Source organism: Pan paniscus, chromosome 7 (genome assembly GCF_029289425.2).
Source record: "Pan paniscus chromosome 7, NHGRI_mPanPan1-v2.0_pri, whole genome shotgun sequence".
Taxonomy (NCBI): domain Eukaryota; kingdom Metazoa; phylum Chordata; class Mammalia; order Primates; family Hominidae; genus Pan; species Pan paniscus.
This window is the reverse complement of record NC_073256.2, coordinates 60,123,654-60,139,625: the sequence shown is the minus strand read 5'-3', so window position 1 is coordinate 60,139,625 and position 15,972 is coordinate 60,123,654. Positions and strand designations below refer to the sequence as shown.

Below are 15,972 nucleotides of genomic sequence, written 5' to 3'. Positions count from 1 at the left end.
TGTCTTTAGGAACAATGGGGGTGCGAGTGGTCAGTATCCAGCACTGTGTGGCTTTGAGCAACAAAGAAGAGGACCCAAGCGCAGCTTGGTGAATGCTTAATTATAACCGTATTTCTGTCCAGAGCCCAGTGCTCAATTCTTGTTGACACTGAAATGGCTTCCCCTTCCCCTCCTTATTTTTTGTTAGCTTTTATATGAGTGGACTCCCTTCATTCACTTCCCCTGGAGAACACTTTAGACACACTCAGAAACCTTTTGGCAATGACTTGTGGAAAGGCAGTGTGACAAACTCAGAAGTTCAGTCATGGCTCCTTCTTTTAATCATGACTGCTGGCTGCTCAGGGGGCGTGTGTGTGCATGTGTGTATGCATGTGTATGTGTTGTGAGTGTGTGCACATTTGTGTTGTATGTGTGTGTTCTGATTCTCACCATCACTTTCTCCCCAGTCTTCTTCATCCTTGAAATTAGACTCTAATGCTATTTTCCTTCTAAAGAAATAACAATAAAAATAATGGGGGATTTTGGCTAACAGTCTGCATTATTGCCTTGCATTTAGATGGGAACTTGTATTTTCATTTTAAATGTAAATAATGCCTCTCCCTGAAGACGCATAAGCTCAGGAGTCCATTTCTGTTCTCATTGGTTCTTGGCAGTAGGGCATGGCATGGCCCAGGCAGTGCTGGGGTGAGAATCGGCAGGTACGGCTGCCTCCTGGCTCAGGGACTCGCTGGCTCTGTGACCTTGCAGAAGTTGCTGACCTTGCTGAGAGGTCATGTCATCTCATATTGGAAGTTACGAAAGGAAGAAAGGACATTTGATCATTCATTCATTCAGGACCTATTTAACAAGCACCCCTCCCATTCTTCCATTTTCTGGGGACATAAAGGTATAGGTGCTGGCATTTCATAAGGAATTTCTTGATAAGAAGGAAGACCAAACCCACAGGGAGGCTGCCTCAGAGCTCCCTGTGCTCCCCACTGGGTCCCCTCACGCCCCAGTGCCCACCCAGCCTGTGTGCTGGAGGCCCCCTGCATGGCTCACATCTGCTGTTGGTTCTTTGCTTGCAGAGTTGGCCCGGGAGCTGCAGTTCAGTGTGGAAGACATCAACAGGATCCGAGTGGAAAATCCCAACTCCCTGTTGGAGCAGAGCGTGGCCTTGCTGAACCTCTGGGTCATCCGTGAAGGCCAAAACGCAAACAGTCAGTACCGTCCCACTGAGGAAGCCTGTCCTAGGACCTCCTCCCCACCAAACTAGTTCTTCCTTCAAATTCCATTCATGACACTGGCCTCTGGAGTCAGTCTGTCTCTGTCTCTCTCACACACACTCACGCACCACTCGCGTCAGGAGGTCTTCCAGGCAGCCCTGCCAGAAGGCATGACCAGAGAAGCTTGGCCTCAGCCTTTTTCACATCCTTGGAATAAGATAAAAATTGCAAGGCCTGGCACAGTGGCTCATGCCTGTAGTCCCCACACTTTGGGAGGCCAAGGTGGGAGGGTTGCTTGAGCCTAGGAGTTCGAGAACAGACTGTGTAACATAGTCCTTTCAAAATTAGCCAGGTGTGGTGGCACACACCTGTAGTCCCAACTACTCTGGAGGCTGAGGCAGGAGGATCACTTGAGCCTGGGAGGTCAAGGCTGAGTGAGCTACAGTTGCACTGCTGCACTCCAGCCTGGGCAACAAGCAAAATCCTGACTCTAAAAAAATAACATAAAAATTGCATCAGGACTCCTAGATGACAACATCTGTGCAGGGTGTATGACTCATCTTTGAGGTCTTCCTGTTGAATTTCCCAAGCAAATGAGTATTGTCCTCTCAGGACACAGTCTGGGTGAGCTGGACCCCAGTCTGAACCAGTTCTCATTCTCCCAGGAGCTTCCTCCAACCTGGAGGGAGCTTTGCCTCATTCTCTTTTCAGCTCCTCCTCAACCAGTTTCCCAGACTCAAAAACACTAAGTGGAAATTGAGTGTTTACATTTGCATCTCAAATCATCTGGCAAGGACCAAGAATTTCAAAAGGACAGAATCTAATCATTCTCATCCTTATTTTCTTGTAGTACTCCTCTTAGCTTACAAAATAATAATAAAAAAACAGTCTTTCTAGACTTTTAAATTGGCCACTGTGGCGGGCACAGTGGCTCATGCCTATAATCCCAGCACTTTGGGAGGCCAAGGCAGGCAGATCACTTGAAGTCAGGAGTTCGAGACCAGCCTGGCCAACATGGCAAAACCTTGTCTCTACTAAAAGTACAGAAATTAGCAGGGCGTGGTGGCATGCACCTGTAATCCCAGCTACTCGGGAGGCTGAGGAACAAGAATTGCTTGAACCTGGGAGGTGGACAGTGAGCCGAGATTGCCCCATTGCACTCCAGCCTGGGTGACAGAGTGAGACCAATAAATAAAATAATTTATTTATTTTTTGGTAACAGAGACCAATAAATAAAATAACTGCGCACTGTTAGCATTTGGAAAAGATCTGCTGAAGTGTAAAAAGTATTCTCCCCAGAGGAAGTTTGTTTTGACTCTAATAAAAGAGGGTGCCTCCACCTTCTGAAAAAAATTATCTCCTTTCTCCATCTTCATCCTGGCCCCATTTTCTGAGCCCATGTGATCCTCGCTCACCGGCCTGGAGTAACGTGCATCTCTCTTCTGCGCCCACAGTGGAGAATCTGTACACAGCCCTGCAGAGCATTGACCGTGGCGAGATCGTGAACATGCTGGAGGGTTCCGGCCGACAGAGCCGCAACTTGAAGCCAGACAGGCGGCACACCGACCGCGACTACTCGCTGTCACCCTCCCAGATGAATGGTGAGTGTCACCTGGACCAGATGGGGACTGAGCCGGAGCCCTGCCCTACAGGCATCAGCACCAATAACCCCTTCCCACAATACGTCATCCCTCAAAGCCCGCTCTGCCTCCCATTGGTGGGAGGTCTGGTTTGTCAGCAACGAGTTCCTGCTTTCCGGGGAAGCAGAGGCGAAGGAGAGAGAGATGGCTGCTCCTGTGCAGGTGGGCATCGCCTCCGCCTTAGCCTTTGCAGCCCTGCAGAATGGCCCCCAGGCCCTTGCCATCAGCAACTGCGTCCCCACAGGGCGTGGTGTATGAGAAAAAGCTGAGTCAGAGGCCGCCAGCTAGAGACGGCCCCTACACAGCTGCAGACTTTCCGGTAGCTCTTTGCAAGGCGTGGGCCCTCTTTGGGGTGTCAGTGTCCCCATCCGTAAAACAGTCAGTGGTTGGGAAGCAGAGGGCATGGAGATTCCTGGCCCAAGGTCCAGTGCAGTTTAACTGGACGGTGTTTTACAAATCCTGCTGTGGCCACTTCTAGGGACTGAGCAGTTTGCTCTTCCTGGAGCCGGGTCTCTCTGCTTTTTCCTCTCCCCCTTTTCTATCATCTCATCTCCCTCCCCTCATTCTTTGTTGATGTGACTCAGCATGGCAGGGATCCCCCGTGAGATCCAGCCCAAGGAGAGGATGTACAGGAGGCTGTGACCTCTGCCCCCAAGCCCCTGCCACTCCTGGGCCAGGCCCCCTCGCAACCCCTTCCTCGCCTGCCCCCTCTCTGGCCAGTGGGCACATAAACAGCGAGGCCCCACTCTCCGGCCAGGAGGTCTGGGTTCTAGGCCCTTCCTTCCTGCCAACTCCCTGCATGACTGAGCCCTCTCCCCTTCTGTAAAATCAGCAAGTTGGATTGGATCCCTAAAATTCCTTACAGACCTTGAAACAAAATTTCCATGTCTGTGACATGGCTTCCTCAGGTGGCCGACGCATCACCCTGGATGCCTGCATGGTGATGTGTATGCTCCTCAAGCTCCTTGTCTTAAGGGCCATCCCCGCCACGCCCAGGCTGAGGGTGGGCACCTGTGACTGGGTACACAGTTTGGGGGCGCGGCTGAGGGCGAGTCCCAGGTGGGCCTGGGCACGGAGCCCCTGCCAGGGGACCCTGTGCTCGCTGAGCCCTCCCTGTCCCCTGCTCTGCATCCTGTGTCTCCTGAAGTGTGCCATCTTGCATCCTGGGAGCAGGGCCCATCTGCTGATCACGTCCCATCGCCTCTCTTCTGCCTCTGACCTCATCTTGACCTCTGTGCACTCACGCTATCGTGCTGCCTGTCTCCACTGTCTCCACTGTCCCCATTTCGGCAGGCGCAGAGCCGGCCACGTCCACATGCATGTCATGGCCCCCAGCCCTGTCTCCCCACGCATCTCATGGCCATGTCCTGGGTGTAGTTGTGTGTGTGCGTATGTGTGTGCATGTGTGCGTGCATGTGTGTGTGTGCACGTGTTCATGTGTGTGCGTGTGCACACATGTGTGTGTGCGTCCGTGGGTGTTGCTGTGTGGTGCTGCCTGCTGTGTGTGCCCGGCCCACTCCCCAGGTCCACCCCCTTGGGGATTCCAGCCTCCCCTCAGGGGACCTGGCCAGAGCTTTACAGGAGCTCAGTGGGCTGAGGGCGGTTGAGGGAAGCCACAAACCTGGGGAAATTCTAGTGACAAAGCTCCTCTCCCTTCCCATGTGTCGAGGCTTCTTTGACACCCAGCGCATACTTTTGGTCAAGTCAGAGGGGCACGCTTTTGATTTCCTGTGCCCTGATTAAGCACCTACAGGACAACGGGCCACCAGAGCCGCATGAGTGTGAATATTCACAGTTACAGACCTGGGCATCTGTGAGCATCTCCCCGGGCCACAGACCCCTAGCTCCCACCAGGCCTTGAGGCATTCTTGCCCGAGTGGTTCTCAATTCCTGTGTGGGACTGGGCCTGTGCACTCCATGTCTGCTGAAAGGGCTCTGCTTCAGGGGGTCAGCCCATTTGGCAAATATTTTTCAAGTATCAACCACATGCCAGGCACTGTGCTAGGCAGGAGAGAGATACCTGTTCTCAACCAGACAAAACAAAACAAAACTCTGCCTTTGTGGAGCTTTTCCCTCCTGTGAGGAGAGCCACGCGGGGAATTGTATCACACACCAGCAGTTACCGTGCATGGTGCAGGAGAAACAGACCGGATTCGGGGCCGGGGGGACTCATGGTGCAAGGGAAGCGGGTGGCACTCGAGGACTTGCCAGAGATGAGGTGGGAGCCATGCGTCGGCACTGAGGTGGAAGATTTCAGAGCAGGGAGTGTGAAGGGGGCTTTCCTGATGCGTTCACAGGACGGGGCTGGAGGCGGGGGCAAAGGGACAGTGGGAGAAAGGGCAGGTGTGGGGGCTGGAGGGGTGACACGGAGCCCACCCATAGACTGTCATGAGGACATTGGGTTTGACTTAGAGTAAGCTGGAAAGCCATCAGAGGGTTCTGGCCAAAGAGTGGCATGATTGCCCTTAAGTCTTTGAGGGAGCCCTCTCCCGAGTAGTTGATTTCAGATGGTCACAGTCGAATGTTCTGTGCTTCCTGGCTGCTCTGTGCAGCCTCAGCAGTCCCCGACACCCTCTCTGGCGGGTCCCCGGTAGACCCAGCTCTGTGCCCCAGCAGACTCATGCACCGATGCCCTGCTTTGTCCAGAATCAGCTTCTTTATATTTTTCCTGCCTTCTTCCTTGCCCCAGAAAGTCTGGCCCTCATCTGGGTGCCCTTGTGTTCTGGAGAGAAGGTGGCACGACAGTCAGAGGTCTAAGGGGGGTTGGGGGGCACTACAGGCTCTGCAGCTTCTCTGCTCTTCCCTGGGCAGGGCTCGTGATGGCCTGACCTGGTGCCCAACCAGCCCAATGCACTGATGCCCACAGTCGGACCTTGGCTCCTCTGTGCTTTTCCTGGTCCTTCTGCATGTCTGAGCCTCCTTCTGAGGCCCTGGGACTCTGGGTAGTGATAGGCAGCTCTGTGAGCACGACATGAGTGGGTGGTGTCCAGGAATTAGAAGCCTGAGGCTGTCTCTCCCTTCATAGCTCTGCTCACCACCAGTGCCTTAATTGGCCAGAGCAGAGGGGCTCAGGCCAAAAGGCCAGTGTGCTTCTCCCACATAGGAGAGGACGGCCCAGGCCCTGGGAATAAACATGAAGAAAGCATGGCCTATAGAGCCAAAATAAAATAGCATGTTTCTGAAAATAAAACAGACTTCCCTTATGAGAGGAGAAATGATCATCTCACACTTGTGTGAGTTCCATTTGGCCTGATAAATCAGACACAAACTAATGTCTACTTGGAAATAAAACTTGTTTTATTTCCCTCAATTCTTCACAACTGCGGCTAGTGAAGTGTGGCCTTGTCTAGGGTGAGGCTGTCTGATGACCCCTGTTGCCCATTTGCTGCTGACGTTAAGCTAGCAGGACGATTATTACCTCTGGGTCAGCACAGAACCAGGGCAGTGACCTGGAATGAGCAGGGACCACTTGACTGTATGCTGCCCCAAACCAATATGTGTGGCTGCCTTTTACCTGACTTCTCCAACATGTAGCCCCAAGAGGGGCTCTAGACTGAGGGAGGGGCTGGTGACCCAGGTGTGGTGGGGCTGCATGAGACTACCAGAGAGACAGACATTCTGGAACTCACCCTGGGGGATCCAGTGGATCTGCCTATGGTCTGGTCCACCCCAGACCTGTGAGATGTTCCTCATGAGGATGCACTTGTGCTTCTGCAAGTATTGCTGCAGCTTCATAGTGACTCCCACCAGCACCAGCAATACAGCTAGCTACCTGTGGCCTTGGATCTCAGCCAGCATGGCTGGGAGAGGGAGCAGCTGGGCATGTACCCTAAATGCTGTTACCAGGGAAGGACTCCCAGAGTGAAGACAAGTAGGGACTTCCTGCAGAGGTGGTACATGTGCTCTCTGTATCCATACTTTTTTTTTTTTGAGATAGAGTTTCACCCTTGTTGCCCTGGCTGGAGTGCAATGGTGCGATCTCAGCTCACTGCAACCTCTCTGCCTCCCGGGTTCAAGTGATTCTCCTGCCTCAGCCTCTCGAGTAGCTGGGACTACAGGTGCCCGCCACCATACCCAGATAATTTTTATATTTTTAGTAGAGACGGGGGTCTCACCATGTTGGCCAGGCTGGTCTCAAACTCCTGACCTCAGGTCATCCACCCACCTCAGCCTCCCTAAGTGCTGGGATTATAGGCATGAGCCACTGTGCCCGGCCCCTTACATCTTTATTTGGGTGAAATTCCACTAAAGCAAATGCCGTGGAAGTCTCGAGGTGGGAAACTCACAAAAGGAATCCATGAATGAGCCTCAAGTGTTCTGTGGCGCAAAGCTGCCCTCTCCCAGTTCTCAAGTCTCATCGCAATTCCAAGGAGTGATGGAATGTTCATCCAACCAAATCCAAGGAGCTGTGTCAGGTGCGATGTGTGCCACTTCTGGCCAAGACAGGATAACAGGGACTGAATATACCCTCCTGCTTGAAACTACTGCAGACCAAAAAATGGACACACTGTATGAGACAACAGTTTTCAAGACATTGGATATCAAATAACAAAGGACACTGATCCACAAAGCATGGGAAATAAATGAAGTGAGCCCTACAGCTGTCTAGTTTACCATTTTGAAAGTCCAGGAAGACCAAGACAGCTGGAGTTCTCAAGACAGAGCACCAGAGAGGAGACAGTTGCACAGATAGAACACTCTGGAGTCCCCCACAAGTTTCAGATGAGTATTAGCCAGCTATTCCCAATTGATCTCTCACAGCCTTTGTTCAAGGGACAAAGAAGGATCTCATCTCAGAAATAGGGAAAAATTAACCCCCAAAGCTCCAGTCCTCCCTGATAAAATTTGAAAGCAAAATGCAAAAGGATCAAACTGCTTCCAAGTAACTTAACTGCGTAACAGAACAAAGCTCAAGCATACACGGATACAAAAACATCCAGCACTCCACAAGGTAAAATTCGCAATGTCTAGCATCCAATTAAAAGTAATCAGACACACAAAGAGGCAGGAAAACAGGATCCATAAAGCAGAGAAAAATCGATCCATTGAAACTGACCCAGAGTTGACAAAGATGTTAGAATTAGCAGACAAAGGACTGGGCATGGTGGCTCATGCCTGTAATCCCAGCACTTTGGGAGGCCGAGGTGGGCAGATCACCTGAGGTCAGGAGTTTGAGACCAGCCTGGCCAACATGGTGAAACCCTGTCTCTACTAAAAATACAAAAAAATTAGCTGGGTGAGGTGGCAGGCGCCTATAATCCCAGCTACTCAGGAGGCTGAGGCAGGACAATCACTTGAACTCAGGAGGTGGAGGTGGCAGTGAGCCGAGATAGTGTCATTGCATTCCAGCCTAGGCAACAAAAGCGAGACTCTGTCTCAAAACAAACAAACAAACAAACAAAAAAAGAATTAGCAAAGATAGTAAAACAGTGATTGTAACTGTATTTCAGGTATTCAAAAAAGCTAAGTAGAGACATGGAAGATATTTTTTAAAGGCCCAAGCCAATCTTCTAGAGATGAATGTGTAGGATCAATACACTGGATGGGATTAGACAGTAGACACTGCAGAAGAAAAGATTAGTGAACTTGACAATACAGCAAGAGAAACTCCAAACATTTTTCTTTTCTTTCTGTTTTGGAGAAACACAAAGTGAGCTATGGGGCAATTTCAAGTGACCTAATATGTGAAATTACAGTTCCCAACAGAAAAGAAGGAAGAAAAAGTATTGTAAGAAATTCGGGGCTGGGCACAGTGGCTTATGTCTGTAACCCCAGCACTTTTGGAGGCCCAGGTGGGCGGATCACTTGAGGTCAGAAGTTCGAGACCAGCCTGGCCAACATAGTGAAACCCTGTCTCCACTAAAAAAATTACAAAAGTTAGCCAGGCATGCTGGTGCATGACTGTAGTCCCAGCTACTTGAGAGGCTGAGGCAGGAGAATCGCTTGAACCCAGGAGGTGGAGGTTGCAGTGGACCAAGATTACATTACTGCATTCCAGTCTGGGTGACAGAGTTCTCAACGCAAAAAAAAAAAGAAAAAGAAAAAAAAGAAATATGGACAGAAACTTGCCAAATTTGATAAAAATCATGAAGACATAGATCCAACAAGTTTGATGAACCGCATGCACAGGAAACACGTGAGCAACTCTATCAGGGCACATTATTAGCAGACTGGTCAAAACCAGTGGTGAAGAGAAAGATCTTAAAAGCAATCAGAGGGAAAAAAATGTGTTATGTACAAGGGAACCAAAATAAGATTCACATCAGATTTCTTATTAGAAACAACACAAGCCAAGGCCGGGCGCAGTGGTTCACGCTTGTAATCCTGGCACTTTGGGAGGTTGAGGTGGGTGGATCACTTGAGATCAGGAGTTTGAGACCAGCCTGGGCAACAGGGTGAAACTCCATCTCTACAAAAAATACAAAAATTAGCCGTGTATGGTGGTGCGTGCCTGTACTTTTAGCTACTCAGAAGGCTGAGGCAGGAGAATCGCTTGAGCCCAGGAGGCAGAGGTTGCAGTGAACCAAGATTGCACCATTGCACTCCAGCCTGGGCAACGGGAGTGAAATCCTGTCTCAAAAAAAACAAAGAAAAAAGGAAAAAAAGAAACAACAGAAGCCAGAACATGGTGTGGCATCTTTAAAGTATGCCACATCTTTAAAGAAGAAAGAAATAACATCTCCAAAGTAACCTAGACTTCTATACCTAGCACACGTAACTTCAAAAATGAAAGCAAAATAAAGACTTTTCTACCTTAAGAAATTAGAAAAAGAAGAGTAAATTAAACCCAAAATCATAGAATAAAGGAAATAATAAAGATCAGAGTGGAAATCAGTGACACAGAAAGCAGAAAAACTTGGAGAAACTTAATGAAACCAAAAGCTGGTGATTTGAAAAGATCAATAACATTGATAAACCTCTAGCCAGACTGATTATGAAAAAAGAGAAGACCTGCAGATTACCAATATCAGGAATAAGGAATATATACTACCTATAGAATATCTACAGATTCTATAGGTAGTAAAAGGACAATAAAGGGATATTATGACAATTTTGTGCCAGTAAATTGGAAAACAGGTGAAATCAACAAATTCCTTGAAAGACACAAACTATCAAAGCTCACTTAGGAAGAAATAGATATAGCCCCATATAAATGAAAGACATTAAATGTATGGTTTGGAACATTCCTACAAAGAAAAGTCCATGCCCAGACGGCTTCACTGGTGAATTCTACCAAACATTTAAGGAAGAAACAACTTGTTTAGAAAATTGAAAATGAGAAAATACTTCTCAATTAAGTTTATGAGGCCAGCATTACCCTGATATTGGGAAGAAAGACAATTAACAAGAAAACTGCAAACCAATATCATTTATGAACATTTATGCAAAAAAATCTAAACTGAAATGAACTTGGATTATTACCTTGTATACAAAAATCAACTCTAAATGGGTCATAGATTAAATGTAATATCTACAACTATAAAACTTCTAGAAGAAAACATAAGAAAAAACCTTAAAGATCTTGGTTAAGGCAAAGATTTCTCAGATACAACACCAAAAGCACAATCCATAAAAGAACAAATTGACAAGTTGGGCTTCATCAAAATCAAAACTTCTGCTCTTCAAAATACACTGTTAAGAAAATGAAAAGACGAGCTACAGACTGGGAGAAAATATTGGCAAATAATCATCTGCTATAGTATTGGAATATATAAAGAACTCTCAAAACTTAATAATAAGAAAACAACTCAGTTTTTAGATTGAGCAATAGATTCGAACAGACTTTTCACCCAGAATATATACACATGGCAAATAAGCACATGAAAATATGCTCAACATCATTAGTGATTAGGGAAATACAAATTAAAACTATAAGGAGGTACCACCACACACCTAAAAGAATGGTTAAAATTAAAAAGGCTGGCCATATCAAGTGTTGGTGAGGATATGGGGGAACTGGAACTCTCATACCCCACTGGTGGGAATGCAAAATGGTACAACCACTTGATCATTTCTGACAAAGTTAAACATATACCTACTGTACAATCAAGTCATTCCATTCCTAGCTATTTACCCAAGAGAAAAGAAAGCATTATGTCCATACAGACTAGCATCTTTATTTGTAATAGCCACAAACTGGAAGCAGCCCAAATGTCCATTGGCAGGTAAATAAATTTACAAACTGTGATATATCCATCCAAAGGGCTATGGCTTAGCAACAGAAATAAATTATTGATACATGCATCAGCATGGATGAAACCCAAATTGACTATGTTGAGTGAAAGAAGCCAGGCTTTAAAAAAAGAGAGAGTGCATACTGTATGAATCCGTTTATGTAAAATCCTGGGAAATGCAAACTGATGTGTAGTGGCAAAAAGCAGATCGGGGTCACCTGGGAATGGTTTGGGGTTGGCAGAGGGGGAAAGGGCAGGGAGAGATTACAAAGAAGCTTGAGGAGACCTTTCTGGGGTGACAAATGTCCTTTTTCTTCTTTGAGGTGATGGCTTCATGGGGGTACACATGTGTCACAACGTATCAATTTACCCCCTTTTAAAGATACACACTTATTGAATGTCAAACATACCTCAACAAAGCTATTTTTAATAGAGATTAATGGCAAAGTCTATGGAAAAGACCAAACTTACTAGCTGTATGGCCTTCCGCAAGTTGCTAAACCTGTAGTTTCCTAATCTATAAAGTAGGAATTATATTATTTTCCTTATGTGGTTGTTGTGGCAATTAAAAACATGTTAGATATGTTTTGCACTAAAAATACGCTCAGTGGCCGGGCTCAGTGACTCAACCCTGTAATCCCAGCACTTTGGGAGGCTGAGGCAGGCGAATCACTTGAGGTCAGCAGTTCGAGACCAGCCTGGTCAACAGGGTGAAACCCCATCTCTACTAAAAATACAAATATTGGCCAGGCGTCATGGCGCATACCTGTAATCCCAGCTACTCCCAGTGGAGAGGCTAAGGCAGGAGAATCACTTGAACCTAGAAGGCAGAGGTTACAGTGAACTGAGATTTCATTACTGCACTCCAGCCTGGGTGACAGAGCAAGACTCTGCTTTAAAAAACAACAAAATGCTCAGTAAGTGATGTAAATAATATAAAATGCTCGCAAGAGTAATAAGAAAAATAATCATCAGTTGACCCCAAAATGTCCTGCTTTTGTATATCTGGAGGGTTTTCTATGAAGGGTTTGAAGGCCATGGCCCTGGTCAGCTATATAATTCCTCAAGTCACAGTTTCATGTACAGTGACTTGGAGTTCAGTTCATGGTAAGATGTGACCCACCCATTTCACCTACTCTTCCCACTCCTTCCTCCTTGTTCTTCCTAGTTTGGCCAGAGCTAAAAGGTGTTTCCCTCAGTCTCTGCCGCTATGCAGCCCTTCTCCCAACCACCCCACCTTCACGGGCTCATCCTCCCCGCTCATTTGGGACCTGGAACCAAGTAGGCTTGCAGGGAAGAAAACTTCCCTGGGAGATTAAGAGAATGCATGCGGAGTACACAGCATGGCTCCGGGCACGTTGAACACACAGGTACATGTTAGCAATTGCAGTTCCACTGAATGTGCCTGAGGTCTTTCTGTTCCAGCTGCTGGGTCCTCTTACACACCTGGAGAGCTCTTCAGTGGTCATGGGGCTAGTGGAGGCCCAATCCTGTTGTAGGAAAGGGTGGGGCGAGGAAGGCAGGCATCAGCCCTGTCCTCATGGGTTTGCATTTCTGAGAACCGCCTTAGCGAGGGACCCTAGGACAGCCTCAGAGATGGGAGGGAGCAACAGGAGCTGAAGCTGGGAAAATGCCATGAGACAAGAAGCTGTCCCATCTGTGAGTGTGTGGGTGAGAGAGAGTGTGTGAGTGTGTGTGTGTGCATGTGTGTTTGGGGTTTGTCATCCCCATTCCCATAGCACAGTGCCTGGCATGTAATCGGACCTCTCTTATTTTGGTTGAACAGTGAGTGGATGAGAATAAATAGAGCTAGTGTTGTAAAAGCAGGGGAGCAGGTGATCAGGAGCTGAGGCCCCGAGCGGAGGCTGAGGCCCCGAGCGGAGGCTGAGGGGGCAAGAAAGGAGCCCGCCTGGCTTGAATCAAAGCACAGCCCGGGGGCAGTTGCATGTGAGTAGGAGTAGGGGTAGGGGCTGAATGGCAGAATGGAGCATTTGAACTAGGTTTGAACTCTAGGCTGGGGGTGTCTGGACATCTCTCGATGGCAGGAAGGTCCCTAGAGACTGCAAGGGGCAGCCCTGCCCATTCCCAGGGTCCCCCTTCAGCTCTGTGGGCTTTCCAGCTGCTGTAAGCACGTACTTGCTTCCTGGTTTCCTAGACAGGCCAAGCCCATTGGAGAATCTTGTCTTCTAGTCTCTTCTCCCACCCACAGAGGCACCTGCTCTGAAGGGGCATCAGAGTCCTCTTTTTCCTGTCAATGCACGGGTCATGCACTCAGGGCCTGAGCGAGCTGGCTCCCATCCCACCAGGTCGGTGCTGACCTGCAGCTGGGACAAACAGCTCAGGGCTCTTGGACACAGGGTTTTGGGGCGGGCAGACCTGGTGCCTCTTGGTGCCTTCTGACCTTGCCCCTTTTGAGCCCTAAGAGCCCTCCCCTGTAGCACTTTAGATCGTGCAGAGTTTCTGGAACCAATAGGCAACTTGAGGAAAGTGATGCCTGGCCACACCAGAAGGTTGTTTCCCATTTGACCACCACAGTGAGGTCTATGGGTGTTTAGTGTACCCTGATAGGCCCCTCAAGGGCAGCCTGGTTACTACCCCTGGTTCTGGGTGGCCTTCCCTTCCCTTTAAGGTACATCCCTGAGAACCTAAGAGCTAAGCTAAAGTGAAGTTTTGAGTAGAGGAGCAACGTCTACTTCTGCCCAGCCATGGAGAAGTGGAGCTTTCATGGGATCAGAGACAGATTGGAGCACAAGTCCTTTGGATAAAGGCTTCTTTATCTAGTGCTCTGAACTGGATAAGAAAGTCCAATCTCCTCTTCGCCATCCAGCAGGGCGCTCCCCCATCTCTGCCTCACACCCTGGCTGCCCCCACCCAATTCAGAGCCTTGCTTCTCTTGCCTGGATGCCCAGGCAGCAGCCACAAGGCCTGAGCATTGGGCCTGGAGCTTGGAAAGCCCCCAACCCACCCCAAATGTGCATGCATCTCTGTGGCCGCAGCTGCGTGTGTGTGTTCGTGCGTGTGCGTGGACCTGCACGTGAATGCGTGGGACAGGAATCACTGCTGGAGCATGTTGCCCTCTGTCTGCCCATCCAGGTTACTCCTCACTGCAGGACGAGCTGCTGTCCCCTGCCTCCCTGGGCTGTGCACTTTCCTCTCCGCTACGTGCAGACCAGTACTGGAACGAGGTGGCCGTCCTAGACGCCATCCCCTTGGCGGCCACGGAGCATGACACCATGCTGGAGATGTCTGACATGCAGGTGTGGTCCGCGGGCCTCACGCCTTCTCTGGTCACTGCTGAGGACTCCTCTCTGGAGTGTAGCAAGGCTGAGGACTCTGATGCCACAGGTCACGAGTGGAAGTTGGAGGGGGCACTCTCAGAGGAACCGCGGGGCCCCGAGTTGGGCTCTCTGGAACTTGTGGAGGACGACACAGTGGATTCAGATGCCACAAATGGCCTTATCGATTTGCTTGAACAGGAGGAAGGTCAGAGGTCAGAAGAGAAGCTGCCAGGTTCTAAGAGGCAGGATGATGCGACAGGTGCAGGGCAGGACTCAGAGAATGAAGTGTCTCTTGTTTCAGGCCATCAGAGGGGGCAAGCCCGAATCACACATTCCCCCACCGTGAGTCAGGTGACGGAGAGGAGTCAGGACAGGTAAGAGCTTGACTGCGGGAGCAGGGTCCCTTTTTGTCTTCTGGGCTCCTGGGTAAGATTATGCCTGGCAGTGAGGACAGAGGTGTCGATGCCAACCCTGACCCTGGGTTCTAATTGCACAGGAGCACATACATTCAGTCTGGCAGATGCCATATATAAGAGCATAGGTGCCATCTGCAAAAGCCAGTGCCTCCCCAAGACCCCACCAGGTATGCCCGGCAGGAGAGACCCCGAGGAGCACTGGGAGAGCACACATAGGGACATATGGGCGCCGGGAGGGCTCACTTAGGGACATTAGGGCACCGGGAGAGCTCACTTAGAGACATGAGGGCACTGGGAGGGCTCACTTAGGGACATTAGGGTGCCTGGAGTGCTCACTTAGGGCCATTAGGGCACTGGGAGGGCTCACTTAGGGACATTAGGGCACTGGGAGGGCTCACTTAGGGACATTAGGGTGCCTGGAGTGCTCACTTAGGGCCATTAGGGCACTGGGAGAGCTCACTTAGAGACATGAGGGCACTGGGAGGGCTCACTTAGGGACATTAGGGTGCCTGGAGTGCTCACTTAGGGACATTAGGGCACTGGGAGGGCTCACTTAGGGACATTAGGGCACTGGGAGGGCTTACTTAGGACATCGGGGCACCGGGAAGTCTCACTTAGGGACATCGGGGCGTCGGGAGGGCTCACTTAGGGACATCAGGGTGCTGGGAGGGCTCACTTAGGGACATCGGGGCGCCGGGAGGTCTCACTTAGGGACATCGGGGTGCCAGGAGAGCTCACTTAGTGACATTAGGGTACCTGGAGTGCTCACTTAGAGCCATTAGTGCACGGGAAGGGCTCACTTAGGGACATTAGAGCACCAGGAGGGCTCACTTAGAAGAGCAATCATGAGGCTGGGGAAGACCGTGGGTCAGCTGCTGCTGGAGCTGGCGTTCGGAGCTCCTCTCCCCTTGCGTGCTTCCGGTTGAAGGCCATATTTAGTTGAAGACCATATTTAGAAGCACCAGTACCCAGGGAAGTTATTTGTGTGCAGTCACACAGCCTGCATGTGACGGAGCTGATAATGGCGCCCTCCCCACTTACCCCCTTTGAAGGAGGGGCTGGTGGGCTTAACTGGGGCAGGACGGAGCTTTCAGCTGTAGAGCAGTGGGTGCTCTCTTCCCCAAGCTTCCCGCACTGAGAAGACCCCGCCCTGTGCCGCAGCAGAAAAGCAGCATCGGCAGGTCAGGAGAAGGTGATGCATTTCCCAGACACTGCAAGTCTGCGGCCAAGGACCGGCTCACCTTGGAGCTCTCATCGTC

At 49.7% G+C, this 15,972-nt stretch overlaps 1 protein-coding gene across 7 annotated transcripts in view; it reads left to right on the top strand.

Annotated features, from left to right (window-relative positions):
* ANK1 (ankyrin 1) overlaps positions 1-15,972 on the top strand; it is a 240,830-nt gene that overhangs the window by 208,848 nt on the left and 16,010 nt on the right. For 5 of the 7 annotated variants that reach the window (XM_003823295.6, XM_034965993.3, XM_008976926.4 and 2 more), the window contains exons 37-39: positions 1,068-1,199; positions 2,660-2,806; positions 14,113-14,671. In XM_003823295.6, the coding sequence (XP_003823343.1) occupies positions 1,068-1,199; positions 2,660-2,806; positions 14,113-14,671 (838 nt within the window). The remainder of the gene's footprint in view (positions 1-1,067; positions 1,200-2,659; positions 2,807-14,112; positions 14,672-15,972) is intronic. The other 2 variants (XM_055116509.2, XM_034965998.3) reach the window with 1 other exon arrangement.